The 18741-nt window shown below is 51.7% G+C and overlaps 1 protein-coding gene across 1 annotated transcript; it reads right to left on the bottom strand.

Moving 5' to 3' along the window:
- Positions 1-38: 38 nt before the first annotated feature.
- Positions 39-17653, bottom strand: TATDN2 (TatD DNase domain containing 2). The gene is made up of 7 exons (XM_083155720.1): positions 17485-17653; positions 9971-10320; positions 6943-7353; positions 5328-6083; positions 2960-3087; positions 1879-2062; positions 39-420 (listed from the first exon to the last, which is right to left on the bottom strand). Exons 2-7 carry the CDS (start codon positions 10313-10315, stop codon positions 280-282), a joined length of 1965 nt encoding a protein of 654 aa, XP_083011846.1. The 5' UTR covers positions 10316-10320; positions 17485-17653; the 3' UTR covers positions 39-279.
- Between the last annotated feature and the right edge of the window lie 1088 nt (positions 17654-18741).

Below are 18741 nucleotides of genomic sequence, written 5' to 3'. Positions count from 1 at the left end.
AAAAAAAAAAATATTGTACAATAAATTCAGATGAACCATTTTAAAACAAAAATATATATATATATTTTTTTTTAATAGGCAAGAAAGATATTTTAAAAGTGGCTTAAGAAACAGAAACATTAACACTGATTACTCGGGTTGTAAACCCCCCTCCCCCCCATTCTGACTGTCAGGGAAAATTAAAACATTATAATTAAAATAAGGCACTTCTGTTTTTCTTCACCTGAAATCATAAAAATATTTATGGGCAAAACTAAAGGTAGTCTGGTGGCCAGGCACTTATATGTTATAGATGCGGAGGGTGTTTTCTCGTAGCTTTGACAAGACCTTCTTGACGGGTAAATTCTTCAGCCTGGCAATTTCCTCTACAGTGTGCAAGGCCAGACCGGGGTGCGAGAACTTACACACACTTTTAGGCACCTAAAAAGCACAAGATATATACATTTATATTAAAATATAAGCAGTTATCATATGTACCCTGGGCAGGGGTACCCGTATGCAGTCTCTCAAGGCCTCTTCCTCACTAGCCGGCAGAGAAAAAGACTCTGGCCACTAGGGGGAAGATGTATAAATCAATGTAGAAGTTGCCCATGGCAACCAATCAGCGTTGAGGTAAAAGTATCAAGTGCATTCTATAAAATTATACATAGAAGCTGATTGGTTGCCATGGGCAACCTCTCTAATCTTTTCACTGCTTCATAGATTTTCCTGTAGGGCCATTAGCGCTGTCTCAAAGTCCAGTGCGCATGTGCAGGTCTTCGGCAAAATGGCCACCACACCATTTTTTTGGATGGTTTCTGCAGTGCTGCTGATAAAAAAAAACGGTACTTATGTAATATCTGGACTCCCGTTTTTCTTATGAGACCGCGTCCGCTCACCACGCTTCGGGCACGGTGGCTCGCTGCGCTCGCCACACTATATAAAATCAACTCCATGCGTAGTTGGATAGTAGGGGTATGAAAAAATGGGGTGCATTTAACATGAGAGTCCAGATAATACATAAGTACCAAAAAAACATTATAGATATACAAGTGGTCCTGATCTTCCCATACAGACAATGCTACAGCAAAAAGCATTCCGACAGGTCCGGCCTTGAATGTGTCATTCCTAGGATGCTCCCAACGTTGGATTCATTGCTGCGAGTTGAGGGGCGTTCACACAGTGCGATTTCGCTTGAGATTCGATCCTGATTCAATTGGGATCGAATGGAAAGGCAAGCGAAATGCATTCTATTTGGACTATATAGTCTTGCCTGCAAAGTCTATTTTTCTATTAGATTTCCATGCAGCGCTTCAGAATGGAATCGGCATCTAAATTTTCTTATATAAGCAAAATCGAATAGAAAACTTGAACCGTGCGTACGGGGCGTTACCCTAAACATACTGTATTGTCCGGTACACACACAATTAGATTTGTTCTATTTTTCCTAACGATTTTGCTTATATAAGCAAAAATCGAATCAAATGGACATCAAAACGGTCTTCAGCCGCATTCAATGCAGGTTCGATCCCGATGAGCGCACCCCCGCAGCATCGAAATCAAATCGAAAAATACACTGTGCAGGCAAGACTATATAGTACAGATCGAATGTGTTTTTCTTGCCGTTTGATTCGATTCCAATCGAATCGGGATCAAATCTCACCATGTGAACACCGTAACATTTCTGAAGTGGTTATATAGGAGTGTTTCCCAGGACTGTAATGTGACAATTGTGCACAAAGAATCTGTTTATTAATCTTCATTTCCAAATAACTATGGGGTGATTCAGGTTGGTTTACAAAACCAAATTCCTTCTTTTATGGACAAAACCATATGCACTGCAGGTGGGGCAGATGTAACAGGTGCAGTGTGTAACTGCAATCTCTTCCTACTCTTTACCTGTCTGGGAACAAAGAACGGTGCATCCGTCTCCACAATCAGCCTCTCCAGCGGTATCCGCGTCACTGCCTCCCGCGCGTTCACCGCAGAATTGTACGTCAAGACGGCGGTAAAGCCCACAGCCATGTTCGGGAACTCATTAAGAAATGGTTCTATGTCTTTGTAGCTGCCGGTAAAGCAATGTCTGAGAGGAGGGAAGAAGGGGGAATAATTACATTAACACGAACAAAGGGTTTCAGTCTCCATCATTTTGAGCATCTATCTTATTGATCCTCCTAGAACCCAGCATCTTTAACATCCCATACAGTTCCTCTTCCCTGTCTTCCTGTCTCTGCTGCTACAAATAACATGGAGTGGCATCTAGCGATCCCGCCTGCCTGGTTTTGAACTAGCCAATCGTGGCGTCTTGTCGCTTCGGATGCACCCGCCTCCAGTGAACCTCCCAGTCATTCTGCCTGTGGTCTCTCCACAGATGCCAAGTGATGGAATCAGGCAAATGCCTCTCCACCCGAGCCCACACCAGGTGTACCCTCCTCAGTGATCAGAGCTGTACATTATAGACGCCTCTTGCCATCTGCATAATCAGATCACCCTCATGTCGGGTCACCCCCCCCCACCCCCCGCTAGTTGTGTAAGTGCAGACCCCTCTGAGGGGTCCAGGAAACACAAGCCGTGCTTGACATGCCTCATTTTGCAGAATGATCCCCAAAACTTGTATTGACCATAACAATGTCGAACTACTAATCTTCCCCCGTTTTTTAAGGCTGGTTTTGTCTTCTGTATTTTAGTCCCTTATATTCGGTCTATTATCTTTGTGAATTGTGAGGGTTACCCTATGTATATGTCTCAGTCACATGCCTGTATGTCCCCCACCATAGTACGCATGTAGCGGTTGTTGGCATGTATTGTATTAGCGCTGATGCACTACTAGTGTTTATTCTTGTACTATAGCCTTCTCTTTGTTTTTTTAAAGATCTAGTGGTGTTTATGGCGCCATCCGCCGTGTTACGTCGCCTGTAGCTGCCATGGAAGTCAGAACAACCTGTCCCATAGCAGGATCTGACCCCAGATCTTTGCTCACCGATGTATCTTGTAATCCCGGGGAACCCATTTCTTCATGATTTTAAACAAATCGGCGTCTGCGTCCCGGCAATGGATCACCAGTGGCTTTCCCAGAGGCACCGCCACCTTCAGCTGCTTCTCAAACACCTGTTGTCATAAAACAAAAGAAAATTCCTAAAAAAGGACCAAATAAGGCGGCGCCGCCTCTCTGAAGGTGAACACCAATATAGTCTAAATGTTATTTACTGGAGCCTGAATGAAGAAACACTTGAACAGCTCTGTCAGGCGCCATCTAGTGGCTTCCGGTACACACACTTGAATCCCCCCCCCCCCACAGAGGTGAGGAGCAGCATTAGCTTTTTATTATATTGGATTCAAATGAGTCAGTTGAGCCGTGAGACAGAGGCTCGGCAATGCAGTTTGGGCACTTCACCCCTGGCACTACACCTCCCGCGCTGTACCAATGTAACCCACCAATGCTGTGTCATTTTCCTATTGAAGCCCCAACAGAATTAAGGAGGAATCAAGGAAGACAGAGAATGGTTCACAACGCAAGTAGACAAGAGCATAAAGGGGTGGGTTGCCAAGGCAACACTAACAGGCGCTGGGAGGGGTGGATCGCGGAGCAGCAACTAAGAGGGAGGGAGAGTTCCCTCAAAAAAACGGGAAAAATAACAAAAGTAGCTCTGACAATAATTAAAATAAATTATAAAGTTTTTAATAAAAAGCACATAAATGAAAATCAGCATATGGCACCCTAAGCACAATGCTATATACTATATGGAAAACTAATTGGATCAGTTCCTATTGATCCCGCCAATTAATAAACCACATTGATGTCCAACAGAAAAGTTTGTTTTCTGAGGGCTTTTTGTTCCCATTTGTTCAAATTAGAAGATTTTTTGGATCTGCTCTCAACATCCCAGCATAGATTTAATCTGATCTTCCCCCTCTTGAGCTGTATTTTTCTCCCACCCTTTCTTCCTCGACACTTGAATCCCTCCTTCTTTTGGGTGTGCCTGATGGGGGTTTCTGATTTTTCAAGGGATCCTTGGGTCTGGCACCCGAATCTTGGTTGAATGGGTACCATGGGTATTGTCACGAACTGAGTCAGCCCTAGATATAGGAGCCATGCACCAAGACACTCCTTTGTCACCTTGCTTCTTTCTGGATCCAGACCAGCCGCCCGTAACAACTTTACTACACCACCATCATTCATTCCAGGAAAAATTCTCAACTCTCCCACTGCTACTTACTATGGAGGACACTGCTGCAATGCCATCCTAAGGTGGATTAACCCCTCCAGCGGACACTCAATGCGCTAACTATAAAGAGAGACTTTCCTGCTGGACATCATAGTGGTTTATCAATTGGCGGTATCTACAGTAGTGTTCATTCTAGCACCCGCCATCTTTGAAAATCTAGCACAGTGTGGTCTGTATATCAGCACTGATATGCAAACCAGACCTGTGCTATCAGTGCTGATATACAGACCACACTGTGCTAGAAGAACTACAGCAGACAGCGACGCCTCAGGCAGGGAAGAGGAACTGCATGGGTTTTCAAAGATGACGGGTGCTTGAATGAACACTAAATAGGAAAGGATTCAATTCGTTTTCCATATAATCTATAGCAGTGTGCTAAGGGTGCCATGTGCTGATTTTCATTAATGGGCTTTTTTATTAAAAACATTATAATTTATTTTAATTATTGTCAGCGCTACTTGGTTATTTTTCTCAAGAGCATAAAGGGACAGCACCAAATTTCACTCAATAGATCCATGGGGTTTACTCGAATTATAGAAATCCCACTCTCTCTTCAGTCATATTGGGGGTCCCTGTCTCACTCCTACAGAAGGGTGTGCTCAGTGTATTGTGAAGCCCCATACAGCCAAACACTGGCACCTCCGGAACTCAGATGTCTGATCCTTTTACACTTGGTGAATGAAGGTCAAGTGGTCACATGTGCCCTGTGGGTTGCGCAGCACCAGCCATCGTCTGGTGCTGCCCAGCCCACAGGGCACGCGACGGTCTGGTGCTGCCCAGCCCACAGGGCACGCGACGGTCTGGTGCTGCCCAGCCCACAGGGCACGCGACGGTCTGGTGCTGCCCAGCCCACAGGGCACGCGACGGTCTGGTGCTGCCCAGCCCACAGGGCACGCGACGGTCTGGTGCTACACTCATGCCCTCGTGTTCCTATATTACTTTCTTGCAGTAAAAAGGGTGTTTGACAGTTCCTTATATTGGCCCTTGATGTATTTGTACAAGTTAAGCATATCCCCCCTTAAACTTCTCTTCTCTAGTGTAAATAGTCCCAAAGTGCTCAATCTCTCCTCGTAGTTTATATTCTCCATTGGACCATAGGTCTATGTGCCATGCATCTCTCACCTTGTGCTGCTCTTCAAAGACTGTCGAGCATTTGTGTGAATAATCAAGACCCATCTCTCCGAAGGCGATGGCTTTCGGGTGCCTGAGGGCCTTCATCATCTCGTCCAGCAAGTGATCATCATAGTATTGTGCAAAATGGGGGTGACAACCAAACGCCCCCCAGACCATGTCCTCGTTCAGTATCTGCTGCCACGGAAGGTTCTGCAACGTGCGAGGGTCACAGTAATCTGTAATGCAGCCCCGGAACTCCCTGGGAAAGGTGCTGGAGAACTGTCTTCTGAGCGCAGCGAAGGAACTTCTGTGCGAGAGCCTGGAGAACAGCATGTCCAGGTGACAGTGCGTGTCTATGAACCCACAGTCCGTGGACTTGGGGGAGGTCCATGGCGAGTGGAGGGAACCCAGGGGCTGCTGCTCCTTGTCTAGGATGCATTCGCCGTCACTGCTTACGTTACTGCTGTCCAGCGCATTTGCTGAACGCTCTGAAGCGCAGCTGCTGTTGAAGACCTCCTGGCGCCAGGTGTCCTGTCCTGCCGGTGGTCTGTACATGGGACTTCTAGGCCGAAGATGTTTGTACGGATGCCAGGGACTTACATACAACTGACGAGGTATCATAGGTGAGGCGGGGGGTTCCCGATGGTCTTCTACAGAGCAGCAAGGTTCTACCACATCTTCCTGGGAGAATCTGGCCAAGGGTCCAACGTCCTCCAGGTCGGAGAAATCGCTGCCGATCGAGGGATCCTTTTCTGGAACATCACCCTGCGTACATCGGAAGACAGAGAGGCGGAGTTTACACCCGGCATACATCAGAAGACAGAGAGGCGGAGCTTAGACCCCAGCACATAAAACGCCGTCAGCGGTCTGTACCTTACTACAACTCAAAAGGCCCCCACTTCATAGCACAGGTACGGCTGCCGAGGGCGCCATTATTAGAAGTGCCGCCGATCCTATTGCCCTATTTCCAAGGGTAAGGGGCCAATTCAAACCCACTCGTAGCGGGCTGAATTTAAACCTTCCCCGATGTTTGGGGTTTGCGCAGGGGGAATGGGCAGTGTTTTATGGTCATCCCCACTGGGAACGCAGGCGGGTTGGTGCCAGATTGGGGTGGCCGGCTGACGTCACATGACATCAGCTCCGCCCCCTTTTCTGCCATCTCCGTGTGAAATAACAGTCTGTTTCCACTGACTTATTTCCAAAGGGAGAGAAATCATTCGATGGTCGGTGACCATTGAATGATTTCCGATTTCTCTCCCCTTCAGCCGTGTTCTTGTACACATCCCTTCGCATGCTGGCAAGGGGATGTGGGCGAGCGTTCAGTGGGGCGGCGCTGACCTGGTCGCTAGGCTGCGAGCCTAGCCAACCGGTCCGAATCAGGCCATAACTGAAGTACTCTCTTCCCCTAGAACAGGCGTAGGCAACGTGTGGCTCTCCAGGTTTTGTGAAACTAAAAGCCCCAGCATGCCTTGCCACAGTTTTCACACTCCCTAATAGCAAAACTGTGGCAAGGCATGCTGGGACTTGTAGTTCCACAGCCGCAGGTTGTATAGGCCTACCCCAGAACCTCTGCGGGATCCCAGCATCTGATATCACTACACTAGATTATACTATCTATATATACCGTATCCGGGTCTTTATCCTCTTCATATAGGAACACCAGCCTTCGGGTTTTCTCCATGACATCAGCTCCTCGCTTGGACGCAGAGTCTGCGACGGGTCGTCTAGACGTACGTGATCTCCCCGCATCTGTGTCCTTCTTCTCCGATGATCTCTCCCGTGCAGGCTCTGTCCCTGGGCTATTTGGCTGGACAGCTGGGATTGCTCGTGCTGCCTCTTTCGGGTCTGGCCGACTTCTCTCCTCCCTAGACTCTAGTTCCCGGGGACTCGTAGCTTTACTGTCCAGTGACCTTCTGACCCTGGAGGGTGTCCCCAAGATGTCACTGACCGCTCTCTTGAACAAGGCGCACTGCACGCGGTTTTCCCGTGTCCGCGACTTGGGCGTATCCCTCAATTTCACGTGGTCAACATTTCTCTGTAAATAATGATCACTCAGAGAATTATTTCCAAAGAACTGGATGAAACTATAGGAGCAATCTGTGCAAGTGTCACACACACACACGCGCACGCGCACACACACACACACGAGACATGTCGAAGGACATCCTTGTAATGCAGGGCTCGACAATTTTTTTTAAAGCCAGGATGAAAGAGCCAGACAAACTAACAAAAATAAAAAATTACACATTATGCCACACGCCATAATGCCCATTACATATTATGCCACACACCATAATGTCCATTACATATTATGCCACACACCATAATGCCCATTGTACATTATACCAAACACAGGGGGCAGATCCGGAAGAAAAAATATGACAGTGGGGGAACACACACCCCCAGCCTCCTAACTGCCTAGCTCTACCCCTCCCCCACCTAGAAGCAGCCTCCTAACTGCCCAACCCCTTCACCAGCCCCCTAACTGTACCCCCCCTCACCCAGAAGGGTCCTAACAGCCTCCTAACAGTACCCCCCTCAATCAGCAGCCTCTAACTGTACCCCCTCCCAGCAGCAGCCTCTTAACTGTAACCTCCTCACCCAGCAGCAGCCTCTAACTGTACCCCCCTCCCAGCAGCAGCCTCCTAACTGTAACCTCCTCACCCAGCAGCAGCCTCTAACTGTAACCTCCTCACCCAGCAGCAGCCTCTAACTGTAACCTCCTCACCCAGCAGCAGCCTCTAACTGTAACCTCCTCACCCAGCAGCAGCCTCTAACTGTACCCCCCTCCCAGCAGCAGCCTCCTAACTGTAAACTCCTCACCCAGCAGCAGCCTCTAACTGTACCCCCTCCCAGCAGCAGCCTCTAACTTTAACCCCTCCCAGCAGCAGCCTCTAACTGTACCCCCCTCCCAGCAGCAGCCTCTAACTTTAACCCCTCCCAGCAGCAGCCTCCTAACTGTAACCTCCTCACCCAGCAGCAGCCTCTAACTGTACCCCCCTCCCAGCAGCAGCCTCCTAACTGTAACCTCCTCACCCAGCAGCAGCCTCTAACTGTACCCCCCTCCCAGCAGCAGCCTCTAACTTTAACCCCTCCCAGCAGCAGCCTCCTAACTGTAACCTCCTCACCCAGCAGCAGCCTCTAACTGTACCCCCCTCCCAGCAGCCTCCTAACTGTAACCTCCTCACCCAGCAGCAGCCTCTAACTGTACCCCCCTCCCAGCAGCAGCCTCCTAACTGTAAACTCCTCACCCAGCAGCAGCCTCCTAACTGTAAACGCCTCACCCAGCAGCAGCCTAACCATCCCTCCCCCTCACTCACCCAGCAGCAGTCACTGAAAAGAAGCAGCGCCAAGGCTGGCCGGACTGGCGAATTGCTGGCCGGAAAGACCCAGAGGCAGTGCCAGCGTGTTGTCCCTCTGTAGTCTCAGGAGCGTGTGGTCCCCTGACCTCAGCTGAGCAGCGTCCACGCGGCCCCCACACAGGACACCCTCAAGTGAGCCGTGCCTGCCCCGCCGCAAATTCAGGAGGGGGGGGGGGGGGGGGGGGGGGACACAGGCCAGAGCACGATCTGCCTCGCATTCAGAAATTGCCGCGCCGCAGACCTGCTCTGTTATAGCTGGAGCCGGCATCCATGTAAGACCACCACTCTGCCCGGGGCAATCTGCTTCGTGGCAAATCTGGTCGCCAGGAAGCAGAATCTGGTCGCCGTGGCGACCTGGCCCCCAGGTTTTGTCGAGCCCTGCTGTAATGCCAATAATATACCTTTAAAAATCAATCATACACTTTCACAACAATACCTACAGTATAAACCACCGTTCCCCAAATCCCGTCAACATGCCCCCCAAAAACTCATCTGCAGGAGACTTCTGTCTGTGGCAACTGCAAATATAAGCACTGAGGGGTATGAGTCATTGGGTCCACCACAGAAAGTTGACATGGCTAAGGTCGAAACATAAAATAGCTTGACATGGCTAAGATTGACAGGGTTGGAAGGTCGACAATGGCTAAGTCGACAGTCAAAAGTCTACATGACATATTCGGGTTTTCTGGTCCAGAATGTGGACATGGACACCATCAAAGAGCACCGCGTCCCCTTGCATGGCATTCTGTGCTTGCCATGCTTCGGGCACGGTGCCTCACTGTGCTCCCTCCACGCCCTAGTTAGCGGATGTAGGGCATGATGATTGACCTTTCAACCCTGTGGACCCATTTTATGTGTCGACATAATGACTGTATACGGCACTGAAACAGCCAATAGAATAAGGGGGCAATCTACCACACCTTCTTATAGAAGGGCTGTTGGCTATAAGGACCAATTAGATCCTAGCTATAACGTACCTAGTACATTCTGTAAGGTAATATCTACAATTTGATTGGTTGCAATTTGGGGTGCCTAAGGATTGGATGTGGGAGACAAATGCTTCATACTGACTTGTCTAATTAACAGATAAAAGGTTACAAGCGTCTCAAAGTAAAAACTAGAAAGTAGTAGGGATCAAGCAATCAAAATCCCTACTGGTGTAAATGTCACATTGACTTCTATGCTCCAAATGCTGAACATTTGTACAAGACAGGAACCGGATACCGGTGGAACCAGCTTTTCCCAACGGTCTCCGGTAAAAACGCCCAAACAATCAGCGGCTCATTATACCTCTCCTCGTGACGCAAACTTTCCCGGCACATCCGCGGACTTTACCACCTGGGCGCTTTCACGGATGTCTTGTCTGGGCACCTGCGTGTCGCTCCTACTTCTACTTCTGTTCCTCACAGGGGAACGGTCACCAGAACAGGAACCCAGGCGGTATTTTGGCGTACTCTCGTAAGGAGACAGCATCACGCGTCTTTCCCATGGTGGGCTGGGACTCTCAGAGCCTCTGCTCTGATTGGCCCCTCTAGGGATTTTGGAATCATCGCTTTTCAAGTATTTGCTAGGAGACATCTCTGTCATACTTGACCATTTTTGCTTCCGCGAACCGCTCCTGCGCCAATCGGCCATCGTGTCTGGAAAAAAACAAGAACATGGAAAGTGACGGATTGAATAAGAGAACATTTAAGAACAGCAGAGTTACAGCCTGGAAGACATCTAGGCCGGGATTAAGAACTTCAGATGATTTGCAGATTAAACTAAAAGCTGGGTACACATTACCCATACCCCTCTGCAGGATACTGGGAGCGCCTTGGCGTGGTGCCGGGATCGGGAAGTGCTTGCCACATGCCGATGTATTGTGTACCAAGCGATGGCGGCAGGGTGGGTAGCGAGAGGCAGGCTGGATTTTGTGATATCCTTTGCCATTCTACATGTAGAGACAACAGAGGGCATACAATCTAGACGATATACGAGACTATGTAGTTACCATCTACTGTGTACGCACCTTCAGAACGGCCAGTGGACTACATTAAAAGGTCTCACTCTTGGGTTCATTTTATTGTGTCGATAGTTACATGTCAACAATTCATTTCTGCTGTATCCCTAACTCAAAGCCAATATTTTGGCTATTTTGGCATATGTTGACATGTTACCATGTCAATATAAGTGTCGACAGCTGGACTGATAGCCCTCAGTTTTCCTTGGGTTTGGTTCATTGGGTCAATGGTGTCTAGACCAGTGGTTCTAAACCTCGGTCCTCAAGGACCCCGACCGTGCACGTTTTCCAGGTCTCCACACACAACCACAGGTGAAATAATTAGCTCCACCTGTGATCTTTTAAAATGTGGCAGTGACTAATGAGTGCACCTGTGTACCTGCCAGGTGATCTGGGAAACGTGCACTGTTGGGGGTCATTGAGGACCGAGGTTGAGAACCACTGGTCTAGATCATCTCTGGGGAACATTTGGCCCTCCAGCTGTTGTTGAACTACACATCCCAGCATGCTCTGCAACAGGTTTAGCATGGCCTAACAGCAAAACAGTAGCAGGGCATGCTGGGATGTGTAGCTCACCAACAGCTGGAGGGCCAAACGGTTCCCCATCTCTGGTCTAGGTCAACCCCAAAAGGTTGACATGCACAAGGTCAATATGACGACACAAGGAAAAGGTTGACATGAGATTTTTAGGTTTTTGAGGTGTACATTTTCCTATTCTCTCATAGCTACCCAGGAGCAGGAGATGGTCGGCCCTTACCCCTCCAGGTGGGTTTATTAGGAGAACAGGAACATAACTGATAGGACCAGCCTGGCCCTGCATGCGGATGGCACCGTCCCTAGACACCGGGGTGATCAGGAACGTCCCAGCTGACGGAGTATAAGGAAATGAATTGGGTTTTCCCCGGGTATGGGTCATAGTGTCGACAGTATGAAGGTCGACAGGGCTTAGGTCGATACATGAAATAAATCGACAGGGTCAGAAGGTTGACGTGAGATTCCACGTTTTTTGTCAAAGGTGGCTCGCTGCACGCGGCGCACTATTCTATTCTCCCTCCATGCCCTAGTGGACGGTAGGGTATGAAATACCGACTGAAAAACTCATGTCGACCTTTTGATTGTTGACCTAATGCTTTTGTCAACTTTCTGACCATGTCGACATTAGGCCTGTCGACCTAAGCACTGTCACGCTAGCGACCGTATTTCATTCTCCTCCCCCCCCCCCCCCGAGATGCCCTTAAGGGTTTGCACAACCCCATAGATTGCCATCTGCAAAGCTTCTTCTTTTCCTGCAATATAACCTTGGCTAATGTTCTTGTCCTCAGATAGGAGCCATCTCCTCTCTAATCTCCGGACACCGGCTCCTGGGTGCCGCTCTCAGATGTGAGCCATCTCCTCTCTAATCTCCGGACACCGGCTCCTGGGTGCCGCTCTCAGATGTGAGCCATCTCCTCTCTAATCTCCGGACACCGGCTCCTGGGTGCCGCTCTCAGATGTGAGCCATCTCCTCTCTAATCTCCGGACACCGGCTCCTGGCTGGGCGGCCCAGTGCCGCTCTCAGATGTGAGCCATCTCCTCTCTAAGCTCCAGGCACCGGCTCCTGACTGGGCTGCCCAGTGCCGCTCTCAGATGTGAGCCATCTCCCCTCTAAGCTCCAGGCACCGGCTCCTGGCTGGGCGGCCCAGTGCCGCTCTCAGATATGAGCCATCTCCCCTCTAAGCTCCAGGCACCGGCTCCTGGCTGGGCGGCCCAGTGCCGCTCTCAGATGTGAGCCATCTCCCCTCTAAGCTCCAGGCACCGGCTCCTGGCTGGGCGGCCCAGTGGCACTCTCAGATGTGAGCCATCTCCTCTCTAATCTCCGGACACCGGCTCCTGACTGGGCTGCCCAGTGCCGCTCTCAGATGTGAGCCATCTCCCCTTTAATGTCCAGACACCGGCTCCTGGCTGGGCGGCCCAGTGCCGCTCTCAGATGTGAGCCATCTCCCCTCTAAGCTCCAGGCACCGGCTCCTGGCTGGGCGGCCCAGTGCCGCTCTCAGATGTGAGCCATCTCCCCTCTAAGCTCCAGGCACCGGCTCCTGGCTGGGCGGCCCAGTGCCGCTCTCAGATGTGAGCCATCTCCCCTCTAAGCTCCAGGCACCGGCTCCTGGCTGGGCGGCCCAGTGCCGCTCTCAGATGTGAGCCATCTCCCCTCTAAGCTCCAGGCACCGGCTCCTGGCTGGGCGGCCCAGTGCCGTTCTCAGATGTGAGCCATCTCCTCTCTAATCTCCGGACACCGGCTCCTGGCTGGGCGGCCCAGTGCCACTCTCAGATGTGAGCCATCTCTCCTCTAAGCTCCAGACACCGACTCCTGACTGGGCTGCCCAGTGCCGCTCTCAGATGTGAGCCATCTCCCCTCTAAGCTCCAGGCACCGGCTCCTGGCTGGGCGGCCCAGTGCCGCTCTCAGATGTGAGCCATCTCCCCTCTAAGCTCCAGGCACCGGCTCCTGGCTGGGCGGCCCAGTGCCGCTCTCAGATGTGAGCCATCTCCTCTCTAATCTCCGGACACCGGCTCCTGGCTGGGCGGCCCAGTGTCACTCTCAGATGTGAGCCATCTCCCCTCTAAGCTCCAGACACCGACTCCTGACTGGGCTGCCCAGTGCCGCTCTCAGATGTGAGCCATCTCCCCTCTAAGCTCCAGGCACCGGCTCCTGGCTGGGCGGCCCAGTGCCGCTCTCAGATGTGAGCCATCTCCTCTCTAATCTCCGGACACCGGCTCCTGACTGGGCTGCCCAGTGCCGCTCTCAGATGTGAGCCATCTCCCCTCTAAGCTGCAGGCACCGGCTCCTGGCGGGGCGGCCCAGTGTCGCTCTCAGATGTGAGCCATCTCCTCTCTAATCTCCGGACACCGGCTCCTGACTGGGCTGCCCAGTGCCGCTCTCAGATGTGAGCCATCTCCCCTCTAAGCTCCAGGCACCGGCTCCTGGCTGGGCGGCCCAGTGCCGCTCTCAGATGTGAGCCATCTCCCCTCTAAGCTCCAGGCACCGGCTCCTGGCTGGGCGGCCCAGTGCCGCTCTCAGATGTGAGCCATCTCCTCTCTAATCTCCGGACACCGGCTCCTGGCTGGGCGTCCCAGTGCCGCTCTCAGATGTGAGCCATCTCCCCTCTAAGCTCCAGACACCGACTCCTGACTGGGCTGCCCAGTGCCGCTCTCAGATGTGAGCCATCTCCCCTTTAATGTCCAGACACCGGCTCCTGGCTGGGCGGCCCAGTGCCGCTCTCAGATGTGAGCCATCTCCCCTTTAATGTCCAGACACCGGCTCCTGGCTGGGCGGCCCAGTGCCGTTTTCAGACACAAGTCGCCGTCTTGCACCAAATCCTGCCAATCTGCTGCTCACGGATAAGGGTCATTATTAGACATACTGGGCCCTACGGTTCAAAGCAGTGAGAAGTACCTGTGTGGGGAGGAGGGATAATGACCTCAGGACAAGGCTGGCAATAATGTCATTCAATGGTGCCTGAAGAATTGCATCATGCTAATGGGAAATGCATCAGTCCAAAATTTTTCATCGGGACACAATGTTCTCCTGTTATTTCCACAAATGTATTAGCTGAAGAGGTCATATATTCAGGTCAGGTAAATGGGGGTTTCAAAGCCATTGCATTTGCTGTAGCTAGATTTAATGAGTCAATAATATTAGACACAAAAACCACGTGCAGATTTTGTTCCACACCATTGTCCATTTAATTCCAGAGGTTCCTTTGATAGGGATACGGTCATTTTGGTCGACATGGGAAAAGGTCGACATGATTCTAGGTCGAAAGGTCATTAGTGCAACAGGTCATTAGGTCGACAGTCAAAAGGTTGACATGGGTTTTTCCCCTGTTTTTTGACCTGACATGTGCCGACAGGCGGTATTTCATTCCCTACCATCCATTAGGGCGTGGTGGTAGAATAAAATAGTGCGTAGCGAGGCACCGTGCACTTTAAACTGTGCTCACTTTAAACTGTGTTGACATTCAGGTAAAAAAAACTGTGAAAAACCCTGTGTCGACCGTTTGACTGTCTACCTAGTTATTGTCGAACTAATGGCCTTTCGACCTATAACCATGTCGACCTACAGCCATGTCGACTAAATGATCCTAACCCCTGTGATAAGTGCCCCAAGTCTTTGTTGTCTTGTTACCCTCTTGTCACATTAACAACAGACACTGCAGGCTCGGGGCAGCTGCAGTAATCTGGCACATACCGCGTATAATGGAAGCTGGTATCAGCACTACACTCTCTACTGTAGGCCAAGACAAACACATCTACTTTATTATCATCCTTTATTAATATGTCACCAACATACGACACAGTGAGGTACAGGAAATATCATCCACATCAGTCCCTGCTGCAGTGGGGCTTACAATCTACTCCCTACCAACAAGGACATTAAAATACTATCATGTATTTCGGCATTCGTATAGCCTGGGCCGAGGGCAGCGCTGTGAGTAACCTGGGCGCTCCCATAGCCTGTGTCTGGAGGCATCGCTGTGAGTAACCTGGGCACTCCCCTAGCCTGGGCCGAGGGCAGCGCTGTGAGTAACCTGGGCGCTCCCATAGCCTGTGTCTGGAGGCATCGCTGTGAGTAACCTGGGCGCTCCCATAGCCTGTGTCTGGAGGCATCGCTGTGAGTAACCTGGGCACTCCCCTAGCCTGGGCCGAGGGCAGCGCTGTGAGTAACCTGGGCGCTCCCATAGCCTGTGTCTGGAGGCATCGCTGTGAGTAACCTGGGCACTCCCATAGCCTGTGCCTGGGGGCAGCGCTGTGAGTAACCTGGGCACTCCCATAGCCTGTGCCTGGGGGCAGCGCTGTAAGTAACCTGGGCACTCCCATAGCCTGTGCCTGGAGGCATCACTGTGAGTAACCTGGGCACTCCCATAGCCTGTGTCTGGAGGCATCACTGTGAGTAACCTGGGCACTCCCATAGCCTGTGCCTGGGGGCAGCGCTGTGAGTAACCTGGGCACTCCCATAGCCTGTGCCTGGGGGCAGCGCTGTAAGTAACCTGGGCACTCCCATAACCTGTGCCTGGAGGCATCGCTGTGAGTAACCTGGGCACTCCCATAGCCTGTGTCTGGAGGCATCACTGTGAGTAACCTGGGCTCTCCTATAGCCTGTGCCTGGGGGCATCGCTGTGAGAACCTGGGCACGCCTATAGCCTGCGCCTGGGGGGCATCGCTGTGAGAACCTGGGCACGCCTATAGCCTGTGCCTGGGGGCATCGCTGTGAGAACCTGGGCACGCCTATAGCCTGTGCCTGGGGGCATCGCTGTGAGTAACCTGGGCACTCCCATAGCCTGTGTCTGGAGGCATCGCTGTGAGTAACCTGGGCACTCCTATAGCCTGTGCCTGGGGGCATCGCTGTGAGAACCTGGGCATGCCTATAGCCTGTGCCTGGGGGCAGCGCTGTGAGTAACCTGGGCACTCCTATAGCCTGGGGGCAGCGCTGTGAGTAACCTGTGCACTCCTATAGCCTGAGGGCAGCGCTGTGAGTAACCTGGGCACTCCTATAGCCTGAGGGCAGCGCTGTGAGTAACCTGGGCACTCCTATAGACTGGGGGCATCGTTGTGAGTAACCTGGGCACTCCTATAGCCTGAGGGCAGCGCTGTGAGTAACCTGGGCACTCCTATAGCCTGAGGGCAGCGCTGTGAGTAACCTGGGCACTCCTATAGCCTGAGGGCAGCGCTGTGAGTAACCTGGGCACTCCTATAGCCTGAGGGCAGGGCTGTGAGTAACATAGGCACTCCTATAGCCTGAGGGCAGCGCTGTGAGTAACCTGGGCACTCCTATAGCCTGAGGGCATCGCTGTGAGTAACCTGGGCACTCCTATAGCCTGGGGGCAGCGCTGTGAGTAACCTGGGCACTCCTATAGCCTGGGGGCAGCGCTGTGAGTAACCTGGGCACTCCTATAGCCTGTGCCTGGGGGCAGCGCTGCACACCCTGCAGCAGGATGTATGACTGGAGGGTGGATAATAAGGTCAGCACCTCTGTGCCGGCCTCAGTCGCGATTACATGTTACTAGTCATATGATGCAGATCATTTACACATAACAATAATATTACCGGTCCCTATGTACGTCAGGGGGTCACGGCTATGGGTGCTGTGGTCTCTCTTGCTCAATTAACAAAACAGTACATCATTGTAAGAATGCAATGGAGCGCAGTGGGCGTAGCTTTCTGCTCTGGCACAGTGCACCACGGCCATCTACGCCCTAAAGCAGTGGTTCTCAAACTCACAGTCCTCGGGACCCCACACAGTTCACAGTATCCAGGTCACCCGACAGGTGCACTCATTACTGTCAGACACATTTTAAAAGATTCACAGGTGGCGCTAATGACTTCACTTGTGATTCTGTGAGGAGACCTGCAAAACATGAGGACCGACTTTGAAGACCTGTGCCCTAAAGTATTTACAACCCAAAGAGGTACTCAGGGAAACCTGCAATGCGCCATTACTGTACCTGGCCAAATTGGCCGCTGCCAAGTGACACCAGGTGGCACAGCGCCAGTGCCTGAGTGATGCCACCCTTACAGCTGCTATAGGAACATCCTGGTGACCCAGGAGCTGTACGTAATTACAGTGGAGACGTTGCCCATAGCAACCAAGCACTATAAGATTACAGCTTCCTCACGTGCCCACTCTGCAAGGCGTGATACATCTCCCCCTGTGTACAGTAATTGGGGGGGGGGGGGGACACCCCAGGGTGCACACAGGGTAATGCGCCCCCCGGGGTCTTCCCACAGATAGGTGCAGCCTGAGGCGGACACACGCGCGGCGCACTTACTACTAGCTGCCCCGTCTCCCGCGAGTCCCGGATCTCCCGCCGCCCGCAGCTCCTTCCGAACCCGGGCTGGGGCCGCCGCTCTGATTGGCTGGTTTCCAGGTCGGGCTCACGTGTGGTGTCCCTGTCACCGTAAGAGTAGGGGCGGGGCCAGCCAGTGACCTGGGGTGGTGGTGCAGTACCCGAGGCTACGGGCCAATCAGAGCTCAGCCCAATCAGAACTGGGGGCGCGGCTTTGCCAGGTGGGAGGCGCCTCGTGGGGGAAACCAAGCTGCATGATCCGCCCCGCGCCGGTCGAGCAAGGATTCTGCGCCATCGATGCCAGATGATCCCCTGCCATCGATTTGAAAACATATTAGGTTGACATGCATTGGGTCGACATGGCTTAGGTCGACACATAAAATAAGTCAACATGGCTAAGGTCAACAGGGTTGGAAGGTTGACAAAAGTTTTTCAAAATTTTTTTGGTACTTGTGTATTATCTGGGTGCCCGATATATCGCATCGCATGCCACTAGTTAAGGCATGCGATGCGATTGTACCCGATTTTGAGCCTTTCCCGGAAGGAGTGTACAATTTTAATATCGTGTCGCATCGCATGCCTTAACTAGTGGCATGCGATGCGATGCGACACGATTAAACCCGATATTACATTGCCACCGAGCCCGAAATGTGGCGAGCCCCGTGAGGGGACGCGTATTACTTCACATGTATTCCGCGTCCGCTCGCCACGCTTCGGGCTCGGTGTCTCGCTGCGCTCGCCACACTATATAAAATCAACTTCACAGCGTCGTGGATAGTGGGGGTATGAAAAGGTCGGAGGACGCATACCGCCACCGCTCGCCACGCTTCGGGTTGGCGTTGATAGTGGGGTGGCGTTAACAATGGGGGGCCATTTAACATAGTAATCACCCATCAGGGTGGGTGTACAATCAAAAATCGGGTCTGGGGGGGCATTTAACATAGGAATCAGGCATCTGGGTGCCTGTACGATTAAAAATCGGGTACAATCGCATCGCATTCGATATGATTGTATGCGATGCAACGCGATTTTTTAACGTGCAATGAAAAAATCGGGCACCCGGATAATATACAAGTACTTTTTTTTAGCCGACGTGTGCCGACAAGCGGTATTTCATGCCCTACCATGTACTAGGGCATGGAGGGAGAATAAGAGAGTGTGCCCAGTGTCGCTGTACAACGTGACGATGTCCATGCTGACCATGTCGACATTCGGGACAAAAAAAAAAAGGAAAAACTC

The sequence above is a fragment of the Crinia signifera genome, chromosome 8, assembly GCF_055691185.1.
Source record: "Crinia signifera chromosome 8, ASM5569118v1, whole genome shotgun sequence".
NCBI lineage: Eukaryota > Metazoa > Chordata > Amphibia > Anura > Myobatrachidae > Crinia > Crinia signifera.
This window is presented reverse-complemented; position numbering and strand designations above follow the sequence as displayed.

Bases quoted from the DNA above. Each gene is read 5' to 3' on its own strand.
- TATDN2 (XM_083155720.1), bottom strand. From the start codon at position 10,315: ATGGCCGATTGGCGCAGGAGCGGTTCGCGGAAGCAAAAATGGTCAAGT. The intron at 3,088-5,327 runs GTGAGAGATGCA...TTATGACAACAG, and splicing joins TCTTTGAAGAGCAGCACAAG to GTGTTTGAGAAGCAGCTGAA. The intron at 421-1,878 runs GTAAAGAGTAGG...TGTGCTTTTTAG, and splicing joins CGTTCTTTGTTCCCAGACAG to GTGCCTAAAAGTGTGTGTAA.